General features: G+C 42.3%; 1 protein-coding gene across 3 annotated transcripts; it reads right to left on the reverse strand.

Moving 5' to 3' along the window:
- Positions 1-2649: 2649 nt before the first annotated feature.
- On the reverse strand, positions 2650-17794 carry LOC107204911 (transforming growth factor beta activator LRRC32-like). Of its 3 annotated transcripts, none has more exons than XM_033518275.1 (3): positions 16343-17794; positions 9359-9449; positions 2650-5642 (listed from the first exon to the last, which is right to left on the reverse strand). In XM_033518275.1, exons 2-3 carry the CDS (start codon positions 9443-9445, stop codon positions 3702-3704), a joined length of 2028 nt encoding a protein of 675 aa, XP_033374166.1. In that variant the 5' UTR covers positions 9446-9449; positions 16343-17794; the 3' UTR covers positions 2650-3701. The 3 variants fall into 3 exon arrangements, with proteins under 3 accessions (XP_033374166.1, XP_033374167.1, XP_033374169.1); XM_033518276.1 differs by lacking the exon at positions 16343-17794 and adding an exon at positions 9602-11766; XM_033518278.1 differs by lacking the exon at positions 16343-17794 and having other exon boundaries at positions 9359-9586.
- Positions 17795-19124: the final 1330 nt, after the last annotated feature.

Consider the following 19124-nt stretch of genomic DNA (forward strand, 5'->3'; position numbering starts at 1 on the left):
TCATCTCCAGCAGAAACAATCTCCCTATGTGAAAAGCCACTCTTCCTCTTTCTTGTAAGCCCCCTTTAGGTATGGAAAGACTGCAATCAGGTCTCCCATTGTCTCCCAAATGTGTGTCTGATGCGACAGCTGCTAGAAATGGACTGGAGGGGGGACTCTGTGGAACTAACTTGGCTCTACAACACAGTAGAACAGCCATGATCAGTAGTTTGGGAGAAAAGAGACTCAGTGTTGCAGGATTGTTCCTTTATATTTGCAAAAATTTTGCTTAATGTCATGTTGCACCAGCCTCCAAATGTCTTTTCTTGTGAAAGAATGTATAGCCTGACAGGTCCTCCTCAGAAAGTTCTTCCATGCATTTTCAGTTTCTTCTTCCTCCCATTTCAGTTTAGCACCATTTCCCTGGTTACTGATACTTTATTTCAGTTTGTTTCTCCACAGGCAAATAAAAGAGTACTGAATGACATGGGGAATAGACAGGGAGAGGAAATGCTTTGAGTTCCCAAAATATTAGAAGGCAATTACTGTCATGTACACTAACCCATCATGGCTCGTTTAGGGCTGAGCAGGGTCCCAGCAGTTATCTGTAGGCAGAGACTGGTACCCTGTGAGGGGGTTAATTTGTCTTGGTTTTGCAGAAAAAAAATCAAGTTTCTGGAAACTGAGACTTGTTTTTCCATGGATGACCAACAAGAATCATGACTTGTTGAGTTCATAGGGACCATCTCTGGGAGTGTTTCTAGTGCTTCCAGTACTTACATCGACTTGATCCCACTAGAGAGGATTGTTTCAGGAAGAAAACAGAGCAAACTGTGGTAGGAAATACTTAAGGGAGATCTATTGATTGTTGCTTGGCAGGGAAAAGAGAAGACTGCAGGGAGACCTCATTGCTGCCTTCCTGTACTTAAAGGGATTTTTAAGGAGGAGAGAGATGGGCTTTTTATATGGGCAGATAGTAACAGGAGAAGGAGCAATGGTTTTAAACTGAAAGAGGCAGGTCTAGATTAAATGTCAGGAAGAAATTCTTCTTTGTGAGGGTGCTGAAGCCCTGGCACGGGTTTCCCAGAGAAGCTGTGGCTGCCCCACCCCTGGAAGTGTTCAAAGCCAGGTTGGATGGAGCCCTGAGTAACCAGGTTTTTAATATGTGGCATCACTGCTCATGGCAGGGGGGTTGGAATGAGATGGTCTCTAAGGTGCTTTCCAGCCCAAACCAGTTTAGGATTCTGTTTCTATTGTCCTGTCCTATGCAAAAAGATGCAGCAGGGAAGCCATTTGTTGCATGTGGCAACTTAAAGAAAACAAATTTTGCATTGACTGCATAAATCCCAAAGGCCCTATTATAGATGCAGATTACAGAATCATAGAAGGATATCCCTTGGTTTAACAGAGGGAGCTCTTTGCATCAACAGAGGTTCTTGTAAGGACTTTATGAAAAAACAATGAGTGAGGGTGTCAGTTTTGGTTGCAAAATTACAGGCTGTATCATGCACACTGTCCTGATTCCACTGGGACAGGGTTCATATTCTGCTTCATTAAACCATGACACCAATCTGCTAGGACAATGGGGCTGACTGGTGGAAAGATGTGTAATGTCTTAGTGATGTCTACCTTTGATGCAGCACCAGGTACTTTGGCATTTTTCTTCCTGCAGACTCAGTAACACACAGGAGAGGCAAGAGGTGGGGCTGTCATCTACATATCCCTGTTTTGAATAATTTTGAACAATGTAATGTAGAGCTCACATTTTCCCTGTTTTCCCTCTCTTTGTAAATTTATTCATATTTTCTTCCCCTCATGCTTCTCATCTCATCCAGAGTAAAAGAATTGGCTTAAGCAGGCTCATACCACTACTTGGTTGCTTATGCTGCTAACAGAAAAATCAAAATGAGCCATGATGCACTTTTCTTCTTCTGATTCCTCCAAAGACTATTTCTGCTCCCAGGGAAGTCAATGGAAGTCTAATTAGTCCCAGATGTTTAGTAATAACAAGCACTTCCTTTTTGTAGAGTAAAACAATAGCAGTGTTAAAACCGTTAATTAAATGGGTTTGGCTCTGTCATCAGGTTATTAACTAATTCTAGTCACAGCAGCCAAGATAATACTGGCCCTCACAGCAGGAGAAATAGTTTTGCCATGCTTAACATAAAAGCACGAACTCAGTCTGTGGCAAATCAGCATCTGGGCATACAGCTTGGCTTACTTTTGAGCTTCCAAATAATCCCTGGGATCACTGCTTGTGCAAGCCTTCTCCTACAGGATTAAGTACATGAGCCATTGGCTTTTGTAGATGTTAGGGCCTATTGCTGCTGATGGTTTGTTCTTAGGATCACAGAAATCACAAAATAGTTTGTTTTGGAAGGGACCTTAGAGGTCATCTTGTTCCAATCCCCTGCTATGGGCAGGGACACCTTCTGTTAGACCAGATTGCTCCAAACCCCATCCAATCTGACCTTGAATACTTCCAGGGATGGGGCAGACACAACTTTTCTGTGTAACCTGTTCCAAATTCTTGCCTACATCTCCAGTGCATCTCCTTATTCTCCATTGGTTGTACTCTATAATATGGAGCAGCTGTCTCTGCTTCAGGACCAGAACACAAAGGTCTAAGGTGGAGTCCAAATACCACAGAAAAATAGGAAGACATTTCTCATTATCTGTGGAGCATTCCAAGCTGGTGCTTTAATATATCCACAGCCTTGTGCTTTTTACAAAATTCAAAGTTGTTTTTATTGTACAAAATTCCACAATGAAAACCACCAGCCAGTTTCACACATAGCCGCTTAAAAATATAATTATGCACCTTTTTGTAGTGTGGTAGTTTTGACATTCACTAGCTAAAGAAACAGAAATGGAGCAGCAATTTGAGTTATTTACCTTGACAGGTTTCAGTTTGAGCACTATTTTTGTTACATGCCTGAGTGGACAGTTCCTGGCATTAACAGAAGACCTGATACAGCTCCTTTTCCAAGCCACCCTGCTGGCAGGTCAGGCTCCCACTCACTGTCATGTTCCCTTCACAGGGATGAATTGTCAGTGAGAGTATGGGACATAACATTGGTCAGTGTCAACTTTTAGCAAAACCAGGCTAGCCATGTTAAACACAGATTGAGGACCTACAGAACTCTTCTTGCAGCACATCCTCTAGTCAATAATATATTTCTGGGGAAAGACAGTAGAAAGTCAGATCTGAGCAATGGCCCAGGACTGTGTTCCCTATGCATTATTTCACACTGGTATCTTAAAAACACCTTTTTGCAGTCTAACCTCCCAGGGCCTTTAAAAATAGATACACTATTCTCCTGCATTGAAATGAAACCATATGCAGTCATTTCCCAACAGTGTTTCTTAGAAATATAATCATTTCAGTTCAGTGTTAGCTGGTTGAAACTCATGCTCCAGGATTTATTTTTTTTTAAAAAAAAGCCTTCACCCCAGAGATGACTTTCTTCACATTAAACTCAGTTAAATATATATTGCACACAAGGGCCAAATTTCTCCTGTTTGAGTTAAACAGTGGATTTGCAAAACATGGCAAATTCTCCTTCCAGTCCCTGCAACCCATACCAATGGTGTAATTCAGGGGCACTTCAAAAGCATTTAAAATCCACAGCTGAAAATCAAAGATGAGAATTTTACCCTTAATTTCTACACACTGTCAGTGTAGCACCTGATTTCTTAATTTTTCAAGGCATTTTGTGTTACTATGCTTTAAACTGATGGGTAAAGTTTTGCCTGCGGAAGCAAAAAAATGAACCCACACCAATGATGATCACAGATAAAACCAACACAAATGTTAATACAATAAGGAAGCTGATTTTCTTCAGATCCTCTTTTTCACAGTCTTCTGGTCTAATGTTCCTGATGTGCATTTCATCCTGGTACCCAAAATTCTGAGTGTGCTGGCACATTAAATGATCCACATTGGAGATCTGGACATTTTTGTTCTGGATCATTGATGAAAGCCAGATGTTTCCACAGCAGCTGAGTGGGTTCCCAGTTAGATACAAGTTTTTAAGTGAATTTTCTAATGCTAAAATATTGCTGTTTTGTAATGTACTGAACTTGTTGTTCCGTAAGTCCAGAACTTCTAGTGGAGAGTCACTGCCCCACCTAGGCAGCCAGTTCAGCTGATTTTCAGAGAGGTTTAAATGTTTAAGGTGACTAAAACAAGGCAAGTCAATATTTAAATCTATCAGGTTATTACCATATAAATCCAAACATTCCAGAGACTTTTCCAGACCTGATAATGCTTTAAGTTCTATTTTCAGTCCAGGGTTCATGGAGAGGTCCAAGACAACCAGAGAAGTCTTGTAGAAGCTGTATGCTGGTAGGATTTTCAGCATGTTGTCAGCTAGCTGCAAGTACTGAAGGGCAGGAGAATTGACAAATGATACACAACCACTTTCCTCCCCAGCAAGTCTTTGTTTAGCTAATCCTGAGTACATGCTGCAAAGGCTGATATTATTGCCCTGTAGATTAAGCAGTCCAAGGCTAGGAAGATTTGAGAAGATGTCAAACTGCAGGGTTTGAAGATAGTTGTTTTGAATATAGAGCTCCTTCAAATTTGACAATGCATCAGCATCAAGGAGAAGGTTCTGTAAAGCATTGTAGCTCAAGTCAAGGACAGTTAAAGAGATTAATGCACTGTCATAACTTACTGCAAATGCCTGGAGACAGTTTTTACTGAGATTAAGGGTGTGAAGGGACAACATTGATTCAAAGAACTCATCTGGGATGGACTTGATTTCATTATAACTTACATCTAAATATTCAAGCTGGGATAAATAAAGAGAACTTTTGTTTCTACTTTGCTTCTGATCAAAAATATGGAAAGAAGCATTTAGCCATTCATTTTTCACATAGTCCATTTTATTATGAGGGGATTCAGCAGTGAGCTGGATTAAATTCTTTGATAAATTCAGAGTTACCAGCTTATTTACCCGAGGGAACACTGGGAAGTGAAACAGTTTGTTTTCACTCAGATCCAAACACCTTAAGCTATATTCATCATCTGATTTTGTGGTGTGGAAGGTCTCAATGCTGTTTCTGCTAAGGTCAAGTATCTCCAGCTGCCTGAGGTTAAAATCAGAGATGCAAGTAATTGAATTCTTTGAGAGATTGAGTTTGGACAGGCTCACTAGGGTCTCAAAAGCACCTTCTTCTATTTCCATGATGATGTTGCTCTGAAGATCTATCTCCACAAGATTGGGAGACCCCTGAAACATCTTTTGTGAGATCATTATAATACTGTTGTCTGCCAAGGAAAGATATTGCAGTGCTGGAGCTTCTTTAATGAAATGCTCAGCCATCCCATTGTACAGACTGTTGTGGGACAAGTCCAATATTTCCACCTTGGGTAAGAGTCCAATCCCATCTGTGCCATTTTGAGCAAGCTCATATAAGTGATTGTTGGCTAAATTTATTTCCAGCAAACTCTTCATCTGTGCAAAGACTCCAGGCATGATGAAACTTATCTGGTTAGAGCTTAAATCCAGGCACTGAAGGGAAGTGTAAAGTGATAATGACATTTCAGGAATGCTTTGAATCAGATTTCCCGACAGATCTATTTTGTTTACATTTGGATGGAGCTCACGAGGGATTTGGTGGAGATCTTTGTTGTGACAAAATGCCTGAGAGTTTGCCTGCCAGAAAAAGAGAGAAAAGGAGTTGTCACATGACAAATGGAAAACGTCTTTGCATTAAATATAAGAAAAATAACATTCAGCATCCAGACAGATACTGCTTCTGAAACACTGATCACTTTTTCTGAGCATTCAGACAGCAAGAGCAACAATCCCAATTAGCTTATTTTCAGCTAACAGCACTCATTTCATTTTAAAGAGATTTCTGACTTCAAACAGTAGACTTTAATCTGCATGTGATACTTACTAAAAGTTCTCCTTTTTGTACCTTTCTCCTGGACTCATTTGAACAGTCCCAAGTTTTTCTGCAGTCAAGCACTGTTTCCTCATTTTTGTGTTTAATGATGTTTAGATGTTTAATTTTCTCACTTTCAGCACTGTATTAGATTTTGTAGACTCAGCTTGCAGTAGAAAGCAATATTTGGAAGAGCTTCACTCTGCTGGCAACATGGGTTCCAGAGCAAGGAGGTATAAAGGTATAAAAACCTATAAGGGTCCTATAGCACAAACCCTGTCTCTCCTTCATAGACAAGTGCAAGTGCTCATCTAAACTCTAGATTTACACAAGCTGCTCCATAGTGCTTCCCATGACACATTTTTCCCAAAGATCCCTAGTACATTGGCTATTAAAACCTAAACCCCTTTCTTTTTTCCCTCCAACTCACCCAAATCCCTTGCAGCTAAAAAAAAAAAAAAAAAAAAAAAGAAATTTTCTTGCTTCTCCCTGAAAATATTTCTTTCCTGCAAGGTCACTGTATACTTCCTCATTTTGAGTAAAATTATGCTCAAAGTTGGCCTTATTTCCAAGGCATGAATAGCAGAGCAGGAAACCTCTTCTTACTTATTTGTATCTTCTTACTTATTTGTGGAAGAGGAAGAAGCCAGGAGGATACAAAAATCTAGAGTGAAAAAGCAGAAACTGCTTTGCATCCTAAGGCAGATGCCAAGTTTCTTCTCACACTTTCAGCCAGATCCCAGCAAGTGCTGAGCACCCTCTATTTCCCCTGGCACCTAGAACCTTACCAAAGTCCTGATGCAACTCCTGTCAATGCCAACAATCTGCTTTTCACTGGAGTTGATGGGGGAGAGGTCAGACACTGTTCCCCATGTATCTTAAATGATTTGGCTTTTAATTTGCATCCACAGAACCCTCCCAGTAATAAAAGAGACTAATAAAACCTACACCTCCCACTGCCTGCCATTTGTTCCCATAACATTTCCCCTCTCATTTTTCTTTTTAAACTTTCCTTCCTTTTCACTGACTATTTTGATTCTCACTAAAGTTCTTATCTTGTCTCTTCTGCACCATATTTTCTCCCCCAGGGCTCAAACTGCACAAATTTCACTCTCATCAGCAGTAGGAAAAAAAAAAGGAAAAGATGAAGCAGGTCTCTGTGGGATGAAGCAAACAGCATCTCTCCTCTCACCCCTTAGTCCAATTGGCTGGTAGCCTGAGACTGGAAAAGAGGTTTTTGTCAGCCTCATGTTCTGACTTCATCTTGTCTGCCAGTGCTGCCATCAGTTTGTTTCAAGTCCATTGTCAAGAAGTACTGGAGGGTGAAGACCACTTGGTCCCATTAAGATGCTGGCAAAAAAAAAATGACCCAACAGCTCAAAATCTGGGCATCATTTGGTTTCTAACTCCAGTTCTTCACTGCTTAGCACTGGGTGGAAGTTGTCAGCTGCCTCTGTAAGAGGCCTACAAAAAGAAGTTGGATTCAAACCTGCCCTTGATTTCTCCTTTATCAATTCATGAACATTTGAACCAAAAATCTGGGCTGGAGCCACTTTGCACTGACCTTGGATGTGTGGCACTGACTTACACTTGAATGGTGTCCCTGCCCATTCTTAGAAGAGCTACCCAGGTAGAGGCTGAGTTACACAATCAAACCTTATCATTTTGGCCAGGTACCACACATCAGCTGACCTATGACATCTGGTTAAGCATCTGTCCTTGCATCACCTCAAAGCAAAGAAAAATAGAATTTCCTAAAATCCCTTCCCTTCTATAAATTTTTTGAAATCTCCTCCTTTGCCAATTAACATGAATTAGCAAAATCATCTTTTTTGGGGAGGTAAAATATGATACAGTTGAAGCTTTGCCTATCCTTGGAAAATAATGTGAGGAAGAACATCCTGACATTTGTTGTCTCACAAACTGATAGATGTGCCAGAACTGGTATCATCAGTTCAGTTCACCCCCATGTCAGGGGTCTGGTAGGGACTGCTTACTTCCTAAAACCTCTTCACTGAGAATTTAATTCAGCAACAGAATCATCAGTGGTGACTCAGAAAGCAGCACAGGTTTCTGACTCATGCCTCTTCAATGAGATTTGAGATTAAAGTTTCCATTTCTGAGCCTCTGCTCTTCTGAAGGTGTCACCACAGGGAAAGTACTGTTTAAAACAGTGAGGCTGTGAAGCAGTGCAGGACTGTCAATGGGCAGCTAACCAGCTAATCCAGCAGCTCCTTCTTTCTTTGAGCTGTGTTTGGACCTACATCAAATGCCCACTGAAGGAAGGCAATCAGCATGGGCATTAGCAAGGCTGAGCTGTTGATTTACACCAGATGAGCATCCTGGCTCCTGCCTGCAGCATGTTTTCTGTCAGGGTTGACTTCATCCCGGCCTAGTTGTGTCGTTGGCTTGATGAAATAAGTTTACAGTGGAGTAGTGCAAGCAAGCATGTGTTTAGTTCTCAGCCATCAGCCTGGTCTGAAACAGGATGAAACTATGTGGATTATTGCATGTCTCCCCCAGCCTTTGTGTGACTATGACATGAGACCCAGGCTGTCCTGTTTACTGTGGCTCCATCAGTGTTCCCTCTCCAGCCAAGGAGCTGAGCTACCCAGTCACCTTCCCAAGATCTTTTTATATATACACTAGGTCTTAATTTCTCTGGAATTCAGGAAGTGCAGCAATATGGCAGGGTGGACAGGAATGGAAAGAGTCCCACAAGGGAGATGTGTACAGCTAGCAAATTATTTTTTCCCTATTTTGGAAATTCTTGAGGATTTGTGCTGAACAGCTTCAATGTTCAAGGGGGAAAAAAGTATTTTTAAACATCCTAGTACAGTCAGAAGCTCTTGGGGAGGGGAGGGAGAAAATTCAGCTGCAAATAACATTTATAATATTGTACCAGGTTCTTGTGAAAATTCAAGGAGCAGATTTTGTACTGGAGCAAGAGTCTTTGTCATTTCTCTTTGCTCCAAAAGAAGTCAGGTAGTCATTTCTTCCCTGGCAGGAATGTTGTGTCAGGGCAGAGGAGGTCACTTTACTTGTTATTACAAAAGAGCTAGTATAGAAGTATTTCACAGAAGATGCTTTAATTAAAGCACAAAGAACAACTGAGACAAAGGACAACATTTTAAGTCCAAGTTCTTTCTCTGTCTTAACCACAGAAATCCTGTACAATCTTAGGGAAATCAAGTCAAATTTCTTTTAACCAGCTCCTCCTTAGGAAAACATCTGAGATAATGACCCTTTTTTGCCCGACCCTTCCCCCCTCCCCTTTGTGTGCTACTACAACAAGGACACAGCCTGATGACAGACTGCTCAGCATCCCCTAAACCTGCAAATCCCACCTCTGCCATGACAGGAACCCTGGTCATGGGGATTTCCCTTCTCAGGGGCTGTAGCTGCTTGTGCAGTGCCTGTAAGGAGGGGGTCCCGACCTCACTCAGGATCTCAAGGGGTCTAAGTAGAGAGACAGCCTTACCATTTCACAGGATGTCCCCTCTGAAAGTTGGTAGTTAGAGATTTCTTTGTTCACCACTGCCAGGAAGAAGATAATGTACAGTTTCATGGCTCTGTGGGTAAAAATAATTACAGTTAGATTTCATATGGGACACAGTGGTCAGCACAGGCAAAAGTTGGCATTGGGTCATCATCTAACATGGAGAAGGACACAAGCAGTGCAATAAATTAAGCCATCTCTGAACATACAGCACTAGTAACCCACCTGTGTAGCTCTGCATCCCTTTCAGCCTGGTGGAAAGAGATCTATATGAGGACTTGAAGGTCCAAGGCATTTCATGGGTTTTCCCCAGTGTGATTTCAGCTGCTGCCTAAATTATATCCAGGACACTCAACAAAGTCCAGATGTTCAAGCTGGGCAGGGTGTCTGGCCTCTTGGAGAAAGAAAACTTCTGAAGACCAAGTTATCTTCACCCTCCCCATAGACACAGCACAGGTGCTTTCAGCTGGGCTGAAGTTTTGGGTGCCATGTCCTGAGCAAAGCAAATGGGTGACGCTCAGAAACAACCACAAGTGGGAACAGTTTTCATTTCCACCCACAACATTTTATACTCCTCTTATCCCAGAGTGCCAAAGAGCTTTTACATGTATATCCTTGTTAAGTTAATGCAAACAGCTTAAGGAGTGGACTGAGATTTTTCATTTTACACATTCCAGGTAGGGACAGGCTTTTAAATACACTTTCAGGAGATTGTAGAACCGTGTGTTCCACAGAATCACAGAATACGTAAAGCTGGAAGGAATCCATAAAGACAATTTGGTCCAACCCCTGGTCCTGCACAGCACCATCCCCAAGAGTCACAGCCTGTGTCCAAGAGTATTCTCCAAATCCTTCTTGAACTCTCTCAGGCTTGGGTTGTAAGGGACCTTTAAAAGTCATCTGGCAATCCCCCTGCCATGGACAAGGACAGATGCTTTACAAAGAGGCAGATATAAAATAGAATGGATTTGTGTGAAACAGAGAATTTGTAAGAGTTTAACTGTTTGAAAAGCACTCCATAAAAGAGCAGAGAATTGCAAAAGGAGCAACCAGCGCTGGGAGGCCTGTCACTGGACAATGGGGAAAAACAGAACCAAAGCCAAAGGCAAATACTCCTGCTTCAAAAAGCTCCAAAGGCAACCCCAGTCCCATGCACAAGCCACTGTCATCAATGTACTGTTGCTCAGTGTCTTCCACCCACAGAGCACTGAAAAGTTGGAAACAAAAGAGGCTGGATCATTCTCAGATGATGGAGATTCCTCTGCTTAGTCACTTTGATGGATGCAGCTGATGGCCCTTCACAGCACTGACAGTCACTGAACAGCCAACAAGTTCCTGATGGCAACCTGCCCATTCCCAACCAGAGAACAGAGCTGTATTCTAGGAATAGATAAACTGGGGAGGATTAGACCACAGCTGCTCTGTGTATAGACTGCATATTCCTTCCATTTCACAAGAAAACCTCATGATGGATGATGCACTGTGACCCCAAGGAACGGGTCTCAGTAACGGGATCAGAAGTTCTTCCTCATTAAAACCAAACCAAGGATGTTAATTCTCTACCATTGAATCAGTGTTGGCAAAATATGCTGAAATCATCCAATGGAAAGAGGAATTGCTGATATCACCCTCTATAATGTTTCTGTTCTCTCCTTCTGTTCTTCATTCCCCATGCTTAGAGCAGCTGAGAAATCTATTTTTGAGTATTAGTTTGCTGAGGTGGTAATAAAAGACAAACATACCAATGATTACAAGGCTTTTCTCTGAGCCCTCAAAGGGAAATCCTTTCTGTTCAGACACAATGAATTAAGCTGAGGATATTACCCACAACAGGGCACCACCCTGGGGACAGCACGTGGCCCATGTTCTCTGCAATGTCTTCCCTTGTCACACTGTCAGTGAATAAAAAGGTCTCTTTGCCTTTTACATAATACACCTAACACAATCCAGGGTCTTAGCATACTTTGAAACTTACTAAATTTTAAGTTTATAAAGTAACTGGGAAATTGATGCATTTGAACACAAAAAAAAATGATGTAATGGTTTGCTGTGTCAGGCAAATCTGTAATAAGCAAGGATGCTGTCCCTCAAGGTGTTTCTAAGATGCCTGTCACATCCTGAAGCTCATCAGGATGAGGATGGGGTGGTCTCTTCCAGCATAAGACAACATGGACTGTCCTCACAGAGCCACTTAGTTTTGAAAAGCCATCTAAGACCATCAACTCCAAGTGTTCCCCCACCACAGCCAAGGCCACCACTATCCCATGTCCCAAGTGCCACATCCACACGTCTGTTAAATCCCTACAGGGATGGTGCCTCCACCACTGCCCTGGCTTTAGTTAAAGTCTGTGTCAGTGCTTAACAACCATTATGGTGAAGAATTTTTTCCTAATATCCAAACTGGACCTCCCCTGGCACAACCTGAAGCTACTTCCTCTTCAGCTGTCATGGTAGATGCTCATGGAGATTCCCTTCCTAGGGTAGCTTTCAGTTCAGCTCTCCAGCTCAGGAGCTTTTCCTGCCTAGCTTTTCTCTGAACCTTTAGATCTTTCTCAGCAACCTCTAGTGTGACACATTAGTGCATCCCCCTCTTTTCTAGCCTCTGGGCAGGTTTTAGCATACCCACACCCTCTCCCAATGCCAAGCTCAGGGTTACAGGACACCCATTCCCTTGGTATGAGAGAGGATGTCTACTCACACTAAACCCTTCCTGCTGGCATTGATCTCTCTATCCATGGCTTACAAAAACAGTTTGGGAGCAGCAGTAGAAACAACTCAACTTAAAGGAGCTTTTATTGCTTTGAGGCTTCCCCAGAGTTGAAGCAGCTTCGTGATCAGTGCCAGCTTGCTCCCTCTGGAAGCTGTGATAGAAACCCCTGCATAACTCAGAGCAGGACTGAGCTCTGAACCCTGTTTAAATCCACAGCTTTCCATCACAGCACTTCAAAATCATCCAGTGCCAACCCCAGGTGAAAAATACAGGTGGTTTAAGTCCACATCATCCCCAAGGAGTATTAGTAAGTCAGTCAAATAATTCTAGAAAAAGTGTACCCTAACCATGGCAGTATGTCCACTTAGGAAAGGCAGAGAAGGCAGACAAGACCAGTAATTCTCCTCAGTACACATTTCAAACCATGGAATAATAACAATTTATTCCCAGTTTCCACTTCAGAACAATGTTTGCCTCCATCTCTATCACAACATTAATCCTGAAACTACTTCACAGATGTTTGCAGCTAATAAAAGCTGCACTTTCCAGATTTTCCCCAAACATAATTTTTGTTACTGCTTAGACAAGTAACAGAGATGCTCTCCTGTACCAAGGAAAGTTAAATACAAGACAGCACACAGAACAAAAACCACACTCCCCAGGGTCTGATCCTTTTCCACACAAGACTCTTTCCTGTTAAGTTAGAGCCTTCAGGGGTAAAAAGAGAGACTATTCCACATTTACCTTGTTTCAAGGGTTTCTTTCATCCCAAACACTGCTTATCATCTCTTTAAAAAGCATATCCAGCTCTTTGAAATTGATTCAGTCCTGGTATCGAAGCAATTATTCTTCAGCTTCATGTTCACCCATTCAGGACACCTAGATGCTCACTCATAACTTCAGAATGAAGGCATTTTCAGGGACAGTGTCTGCTTTAAATTATGTTGTTTGTCTTCCTCTCCACCCCTCCCTAGGCTCTTGCTGGGTCCTAGCCCAGCTGTGCTCTGGACAGAGTCAGCTACTGTGCAATGTCCTGAAGCCCTTCCTTGGGGCAGCCAGAGAAACTGTCAGGGTTTGCTCAGGAGAATAAGTAACTTACTGGCCATGCCATTGTTTGGCTGTGTGTGTGGGGCATGACAGTGTGTTTATTTTGGGGTTTTGTGTCTGCAAGTTAAATTCCTGAAGGGTTATAGCCCTCTGCACCTAAATCTGTCTCTGCACCTTTAGGGAAACAGTCTTGAGGATTAAATATTTAAAATTCACGGCTGATAAATATAAACCCCAGAATCTGTAAACCTGTTCTGGAAGAAATAACTTTTCTTTTTGCAGTCATCCACTAATGAGAGTGTGACTACAGTCTTCTGGCAGGATATAGGTCCATTGTTGGCTACAACACCCTTGATTATTTTCATGGCATGAGGCAGGAATTAGGGATAAAGGCTTCCATAAAGGCATTTTCAGATGAGCTGCTGAATATTTTGGCTATAAGTACATATTGCTGCTTATACTGTATCTGCTGGGATCCAGTATATATCTGGTATATATCTGGCAGCAAACAGTTTCAAAGACTCCAAAGCATTTGGCTGATTTCCTGAATTTTCAATATTTTTGTCTTTGGGCTACCCAGCAGTTTACACCTTAAAGTGGTGGTGAAACATGAGCATGGTATGGGTTTAGTAAGACACTTCTGCAGGGCAAGTGTCACCTGCATCAGTCAGAGACTGGGTCATAGAATCAGAGAATAGCCCAGTTTGAAAGAGACAATGAAGATAGTCCAACCCTCCTGCCATAGGCAGGGACACTTTCCACTAGACCAGGCTGCTCAAAGCCCTAGCCATCCTCATCTCCATCACACAGATTGAAGAAACAAGCTTTTTTTGCCCACAAAATAGCAAGGGCTGTCCCATCCCAGCAATGCCAAAGGGTTTGCACCTGCAGCTCTGTGAAATCCTGTCATTTTCCAGCGTCTCAGCAGTCACTACCGGCTCAATGTCTGTCAATGCCAGTTGAATTTCATCCTCTGTCACCTGAAGTGAGGGACACCTTATCAGACCTCTCCTCTCCTCCAAACCCTTTCCCCAGCATGGCACAGAGCAAGAAGGAAAAGCAAACCCTAGCTGCTGGCCCTTACCAATTACTCTGTAAACTGCTGCAGGTTTCCAGGGGCTTTGGAGGAACAAGATAATATCTTGACAAGTTTGTGTCTTGAGTCTCCAGGCCTTTTGGAGTCTGTCCATCCATAATTCTGCTGCTTTCTAAAGCACTGCTTTTGTTTGAATCCTGTGTCCTCTATGAATCAAACTCTCTAGAGAAGTAAATAAAGCAAGTTCCTGCCTTAGAAAGGGGATCTGAACTGTAAATGCAGGAGTAGAACAAGTCTTGCTCCCTTTTGGCTGGAATAACTCTCTGGTGAATCATCCCACAGGGGAGCTGCAGACAGCATTAATATTAACTCTATTAAAAAGAATAGCTAATGCCATCCTGAACCACAGACTTTGAGAAGGGGGCACAGCTCCAGCTTCTGACACTCTACAACATATCCAGAAACTGATTATCCTGGTTTATTTTGCTCCTACAATCTGCACTGCACTTGGCATCTCACACACAGATGCAGCTCCTATTCTTTCTGGTGTCAAGTCCACAGAACAAAATAGAGATTCCTCCATCTCCTGTAAACCCAACAAGGCTTTTCTCCTGTCTTTTGAAGCTGCTGCCTTCCTTCTTTCTCTTTCTGTCCTCTCCCCATAGGAATCTTTATCAGATGTTCAGCCAACAGCATTTCCCCACCAAAAATTAACATTTCCAATTATTGAGGTTTTATCCAGATTCCCTATTTTATTCACCCTTTTTCACCCTACTCTCTCCAGGAAAGAAAATGTAAATGAACAAGAACTGAATGAAACCCACAAGCCTGGAGAATTTGTGTGAGAGGGGATGGGGAAAGGGACAGAGGAAGATGGAAAAATGAAAACTCTTATATCAGCAAAAAGTGACATGTACTGGCATTTCCAGATTAAACTACCTAAGGAAGAAATACTCTTCCTGGAGAACAAAATTCAGATTCAGGAACCAGACCAGACTATTTTCTTACCAGTTCATAAAATCTGTTTTTAATTCAGCAATATTATTTTTTATAGACAGTGTGGTCAATATTTGGGAAAAAGTGCACTCATTTTATAAGATCCAGTAGGAGACAAAATGAGGTGAGGAAAATGATTTCTGATAGATTTTATTTACATAATACTGATATCAATCCTTGAATCCACCCATAATTGTATTAGTAAAAGGCCAAGCACTGATACAGTCACTAAGGTGTTTATTTTTAAGTATAAATTAATATATCTTAGTAAAAACCCCAAATTATCACTGCAAAGCCAAATTATTGCTTCTATTTAAGGGAAGCATATTTGTCTTTTATCAAAAATATTTTTATCCAAATTACAACTGGGCTCAGCCTTAGAAAACTTCCTGTGATTTTTATACAAACCATGATTTTCTAAAACTTTACTACTTCCAAATATTGTCCAAACATTCATTCTCTTGATAACAGTCCAGATGCAGCCATGCCATCTCAGTAAATCATCGTTCACCCAAGGTGACATTCAAGCTGTCAGCATCTTAAGAGCAGCAAAATAACCCTGCCATCTCATACCTCGTGCTCCAACAGGGAGAGCTCAATGACAGTACTGACAGGAGGAAAAACAGACAAGCCAAACAACATTTTGCCTATTTTACCCAGGGACTGTGTGATTTTCCCAAGGCTATATTAGGATTCAGTGTTGGAAAGATGGGTGAGTGGCATTTAATTAGTGTACAATGCTGATCTCTGCAGCACAACTAGTTCAGAAGGCTATAATGCAGTAACACCATAAATAGACCGAGGTCCTGTGAAGAAAAAAAAACAATCATCTCCCCATTTTCAATTCCTGCAAACATGCAGAGCAGCAACAAATACAGTACATGAAAATTGTACTGTTATAAACTAACTGGCGCCTCCTTAATATAAATGATCTAACTTATATAGTGCAAGTCCCTGATGGATTAAATATACAACTGGGTGGATAGAGCCATCTACACAGCATGTTTAGCCAGTTCCTCAGCCCATTCATAAACACAGAACATTTTATTTATACAGTACCTTCCTCATCTGTGTTAGTTTTAAAGGCTGTAGCCCAGTCACCAGAGCCCTCATCTCTCCCACAGTTAAAAGTGCAAGTTTCCAGCAGGCTCCTGGGTTCTCACACATTTCCACATACCTGCTTTGTGGCTGGAGGAGGAGGAGGAAGTTTTTCTCTGCTTGCAGCTTTTTTTTCCCCTGACTCTCCCAGCAGCCTTTCCAGCGCAAGCCGAGGAAGAGTTTCCTTGGGGAAGTCGTACCTCTGTTGCATGCCAGCTGACTAAAACTCTGCGAGCACTGAGAGAAGTTTGAAGTCACAGGGAAAAAAAAATACTCCCCATAGACTAGTCCTTGAATTCATTCCTTTGCAGTCATAAGCTCTTATATATTCCCAGGCACCCCAGAGCACATGAATACATACCTCTGTAATACTTTTTAAATATCTGTGTCCTCTGTGCTTCTCTTTATTTTCCATTTTGTTCATTCAGCCTTGGCTTATTTCCTGCAGTTTCTCAGCTGGTAATTATTGTCCTCTCGTATTGACATATGAAACAGTCTGTGAATACCACGAAAAATCCCCTCCACACGCTTTGGGGACACGTGCTTTTCTCTGAAGTCATCCGTGCCTGTCCCACAGCTGTCAGTCCGGAGATTCCCAGGGGTTGGAGTAAATCAGGGGCACTGAGCTGGATGCAAACCTTACATTTCAAGCCCATGCAGGATGGGGTGTGTAGGAAAAGGGTGTTTGGGAGTAGGGCGAGCACATCATGTTTGGTGTCCTAACAGGTCATTTGTGTCTTCATGGCACAGCAGTGGGATGGCTGAACACAGCCTTGGGGGAAAGGATAAATTCAATTTAATGCTTGAATGGTAATAACATAAATACCTTCTAAGAAGGGCTGTGGGATGAATTTTGCTTTCTTTACTTTGTGTGTGAAGCTCTCTTTTATTTCAGATGCTTTTGTGTAAGTTGGTGGGGGACATGCACATTGTCTGTGTTGTCTTCATCTGCTTACATGTGCCCTGATATCTGGTCTCTGCATGTTTGTTTGCAGCACTGTAAACTTCTGTCAGGGTTTTGCCAGCTCTTCAGTGGATGTCCTAGGACCAAACTGAGCCTTGTCTTCACCAGCCAGGCTAAGACCTCCCCTGGGCCACCCAGCTGGGGAGCTCCCACAGGCACCAGGGATCAAAGAAAACAAACCAGGGATTGCTGCAAACCTCCTACCTTCTCCCTTGCATGTACAGGGAACAGCTCAACTGAGTGATCTCCCTCAGAGGAGAGGTTTTCCTTCAGCATCATGTGTTTTATCCCCTTTTCACTTAGATATGCAACAATGGCCAAGAATTTTCACCCCAAAAAAATGAGGTGCTGGCTCCCTTCTCCCAGACAACATCAATTCTGTCCTGATCTCCCAGATATGCTTATTAAAATCAGCTGAAAACGATGTCCTTTTATACCATGTGCCAAACAGCTCTGTGAATTCTGATAAACATTTGCAGGCTTCAGCTTTTGCTTCTCTGTGACAGGTTCGTTCTCTGTAGCACACCAGGCCCTCTGAGTCAGAGTTACTTCAGAAATGCACCATACTGGGAGATTCAAGATGAAAACATCTACAGATGTGAAAAAATATGGTTTGTTAAATATCTCAGTAAATACAGTTTGCTGTATTTATATTTTATATATGTATTTATATTTATATTTTATATTGCAAATACAGATTGTAATAAGACTAATCAATTTAATAGCAACATGTACATAACGGTAACAAAGGAAACAACAATGGTTTTATTACTGCCTTGGCTATTGCCTATATACAGCTACACCTGTATTTGCATTGTTGTTGTTACTATTATAATTATGGGCCTAAACTCACCTCATAGCCCACAAAAGCTTATTCGGATGGATTGACAAAGGAATTTCACCATGGAACAAGCACATATTGTACCCCTCCTGTCACCACAGGACAACCTGATGGCCATCTTGATGTCTCAGTAGCCAAGCCTGGAGGATCACTGTGGACCTGCTGCTTAGAGATGGAGATCCAGTTGTATTTCCCAAGTGATGCGTGGCTAGCTAATAGGAAAAACCTCCATCACAGAAAGGACAGGAAGTCTCCCAACATGAAATTTCAGACTAAATGGAAGTAGCAGGAATAATTCCCACAGACCCTGCTGCTGTTAGACTCCATCTCTGGGGTGTGGGCAGCAGAAACTTGGGTCAGTCTATGGTTTATTCCCAGTGACACCTAAGTGGCTTTTCCAGTTACATCTCTCCCACTAAAGATATCTCTCCCAGGGAGTGATCCCTGGCCTGACCCACACAAACCTAGCCCTTCTCTAAGGGAAGTTGGACATTTCCAGGTGTGTAACACTCACTTATCTACCTCTGGATGGTGACCCCACTACCCTGAGATCATTGTTTCACTTTCTTTTAGAGTGCCCTGAGTAAGGTGGGAACAGTGTGCAAAGCTGCTCTAGAACAGTGTGGGAGGACTGTTCAGAGCAGAAGCAGCCAGCATCATCCAGGCCTTAAAGAAAACCCAAGGACTACACACAGCTTGAAGGGAACAATCTGGTTTGGAGGGGAAGGGTGCCCATGAAAGACCTCACTCTCAATGTGGTTGATGTGAGGAGCTGGGTTATCTGACAGGATTGATGTACCCATGCATACCCCATGAAAGAACCTGAGGACTCTAAGAGGGACACCACACCCTGCAGACTTGTAGGATCCTGCCTCCAAAACTGCTTGGAAGCACCAGTCCTGCAATAATTTCTGTTGGTACCTGCCATGCACAAATCCTACATTCTTCTGTACTAGGACAGGAGGACGTGGCAATTGGCAGACACCACTTCAAAACAAAAAGCACACAGGCCAGTGCTGGTCACACAAAGTCAATCTTTACCTTCTCCTCACCCTC

This window comes from Parus major, chromosome 1 (genome assembly GCF_001522545.3).
Source record: "Parus major isolate Abel chromosome 1, Parus_major1.1, whole genome shotgun sequence".
Lineage (NCBI taxonomy): Eukaryota > Metazoa > Chordata > Aves > Passeriformes > Paridae > Parus > Parus major.

Coding starts and splice junctions, on each gene's coding strand:
- LOC107204911 (XM_033518275.1), bottom strand. CDS start 9,445: ATGAAACTGTACATTATCTTCTTCCTGGCAGTGGTGAACAAAGAAATC. Junction 5,643..9,358: donor AGGGGACATCCTGTGAAATG/GTAAGGCTGTCT, acceptor TTTTTCTGGCAG/GCAAACTCTCAGGCATTTTG.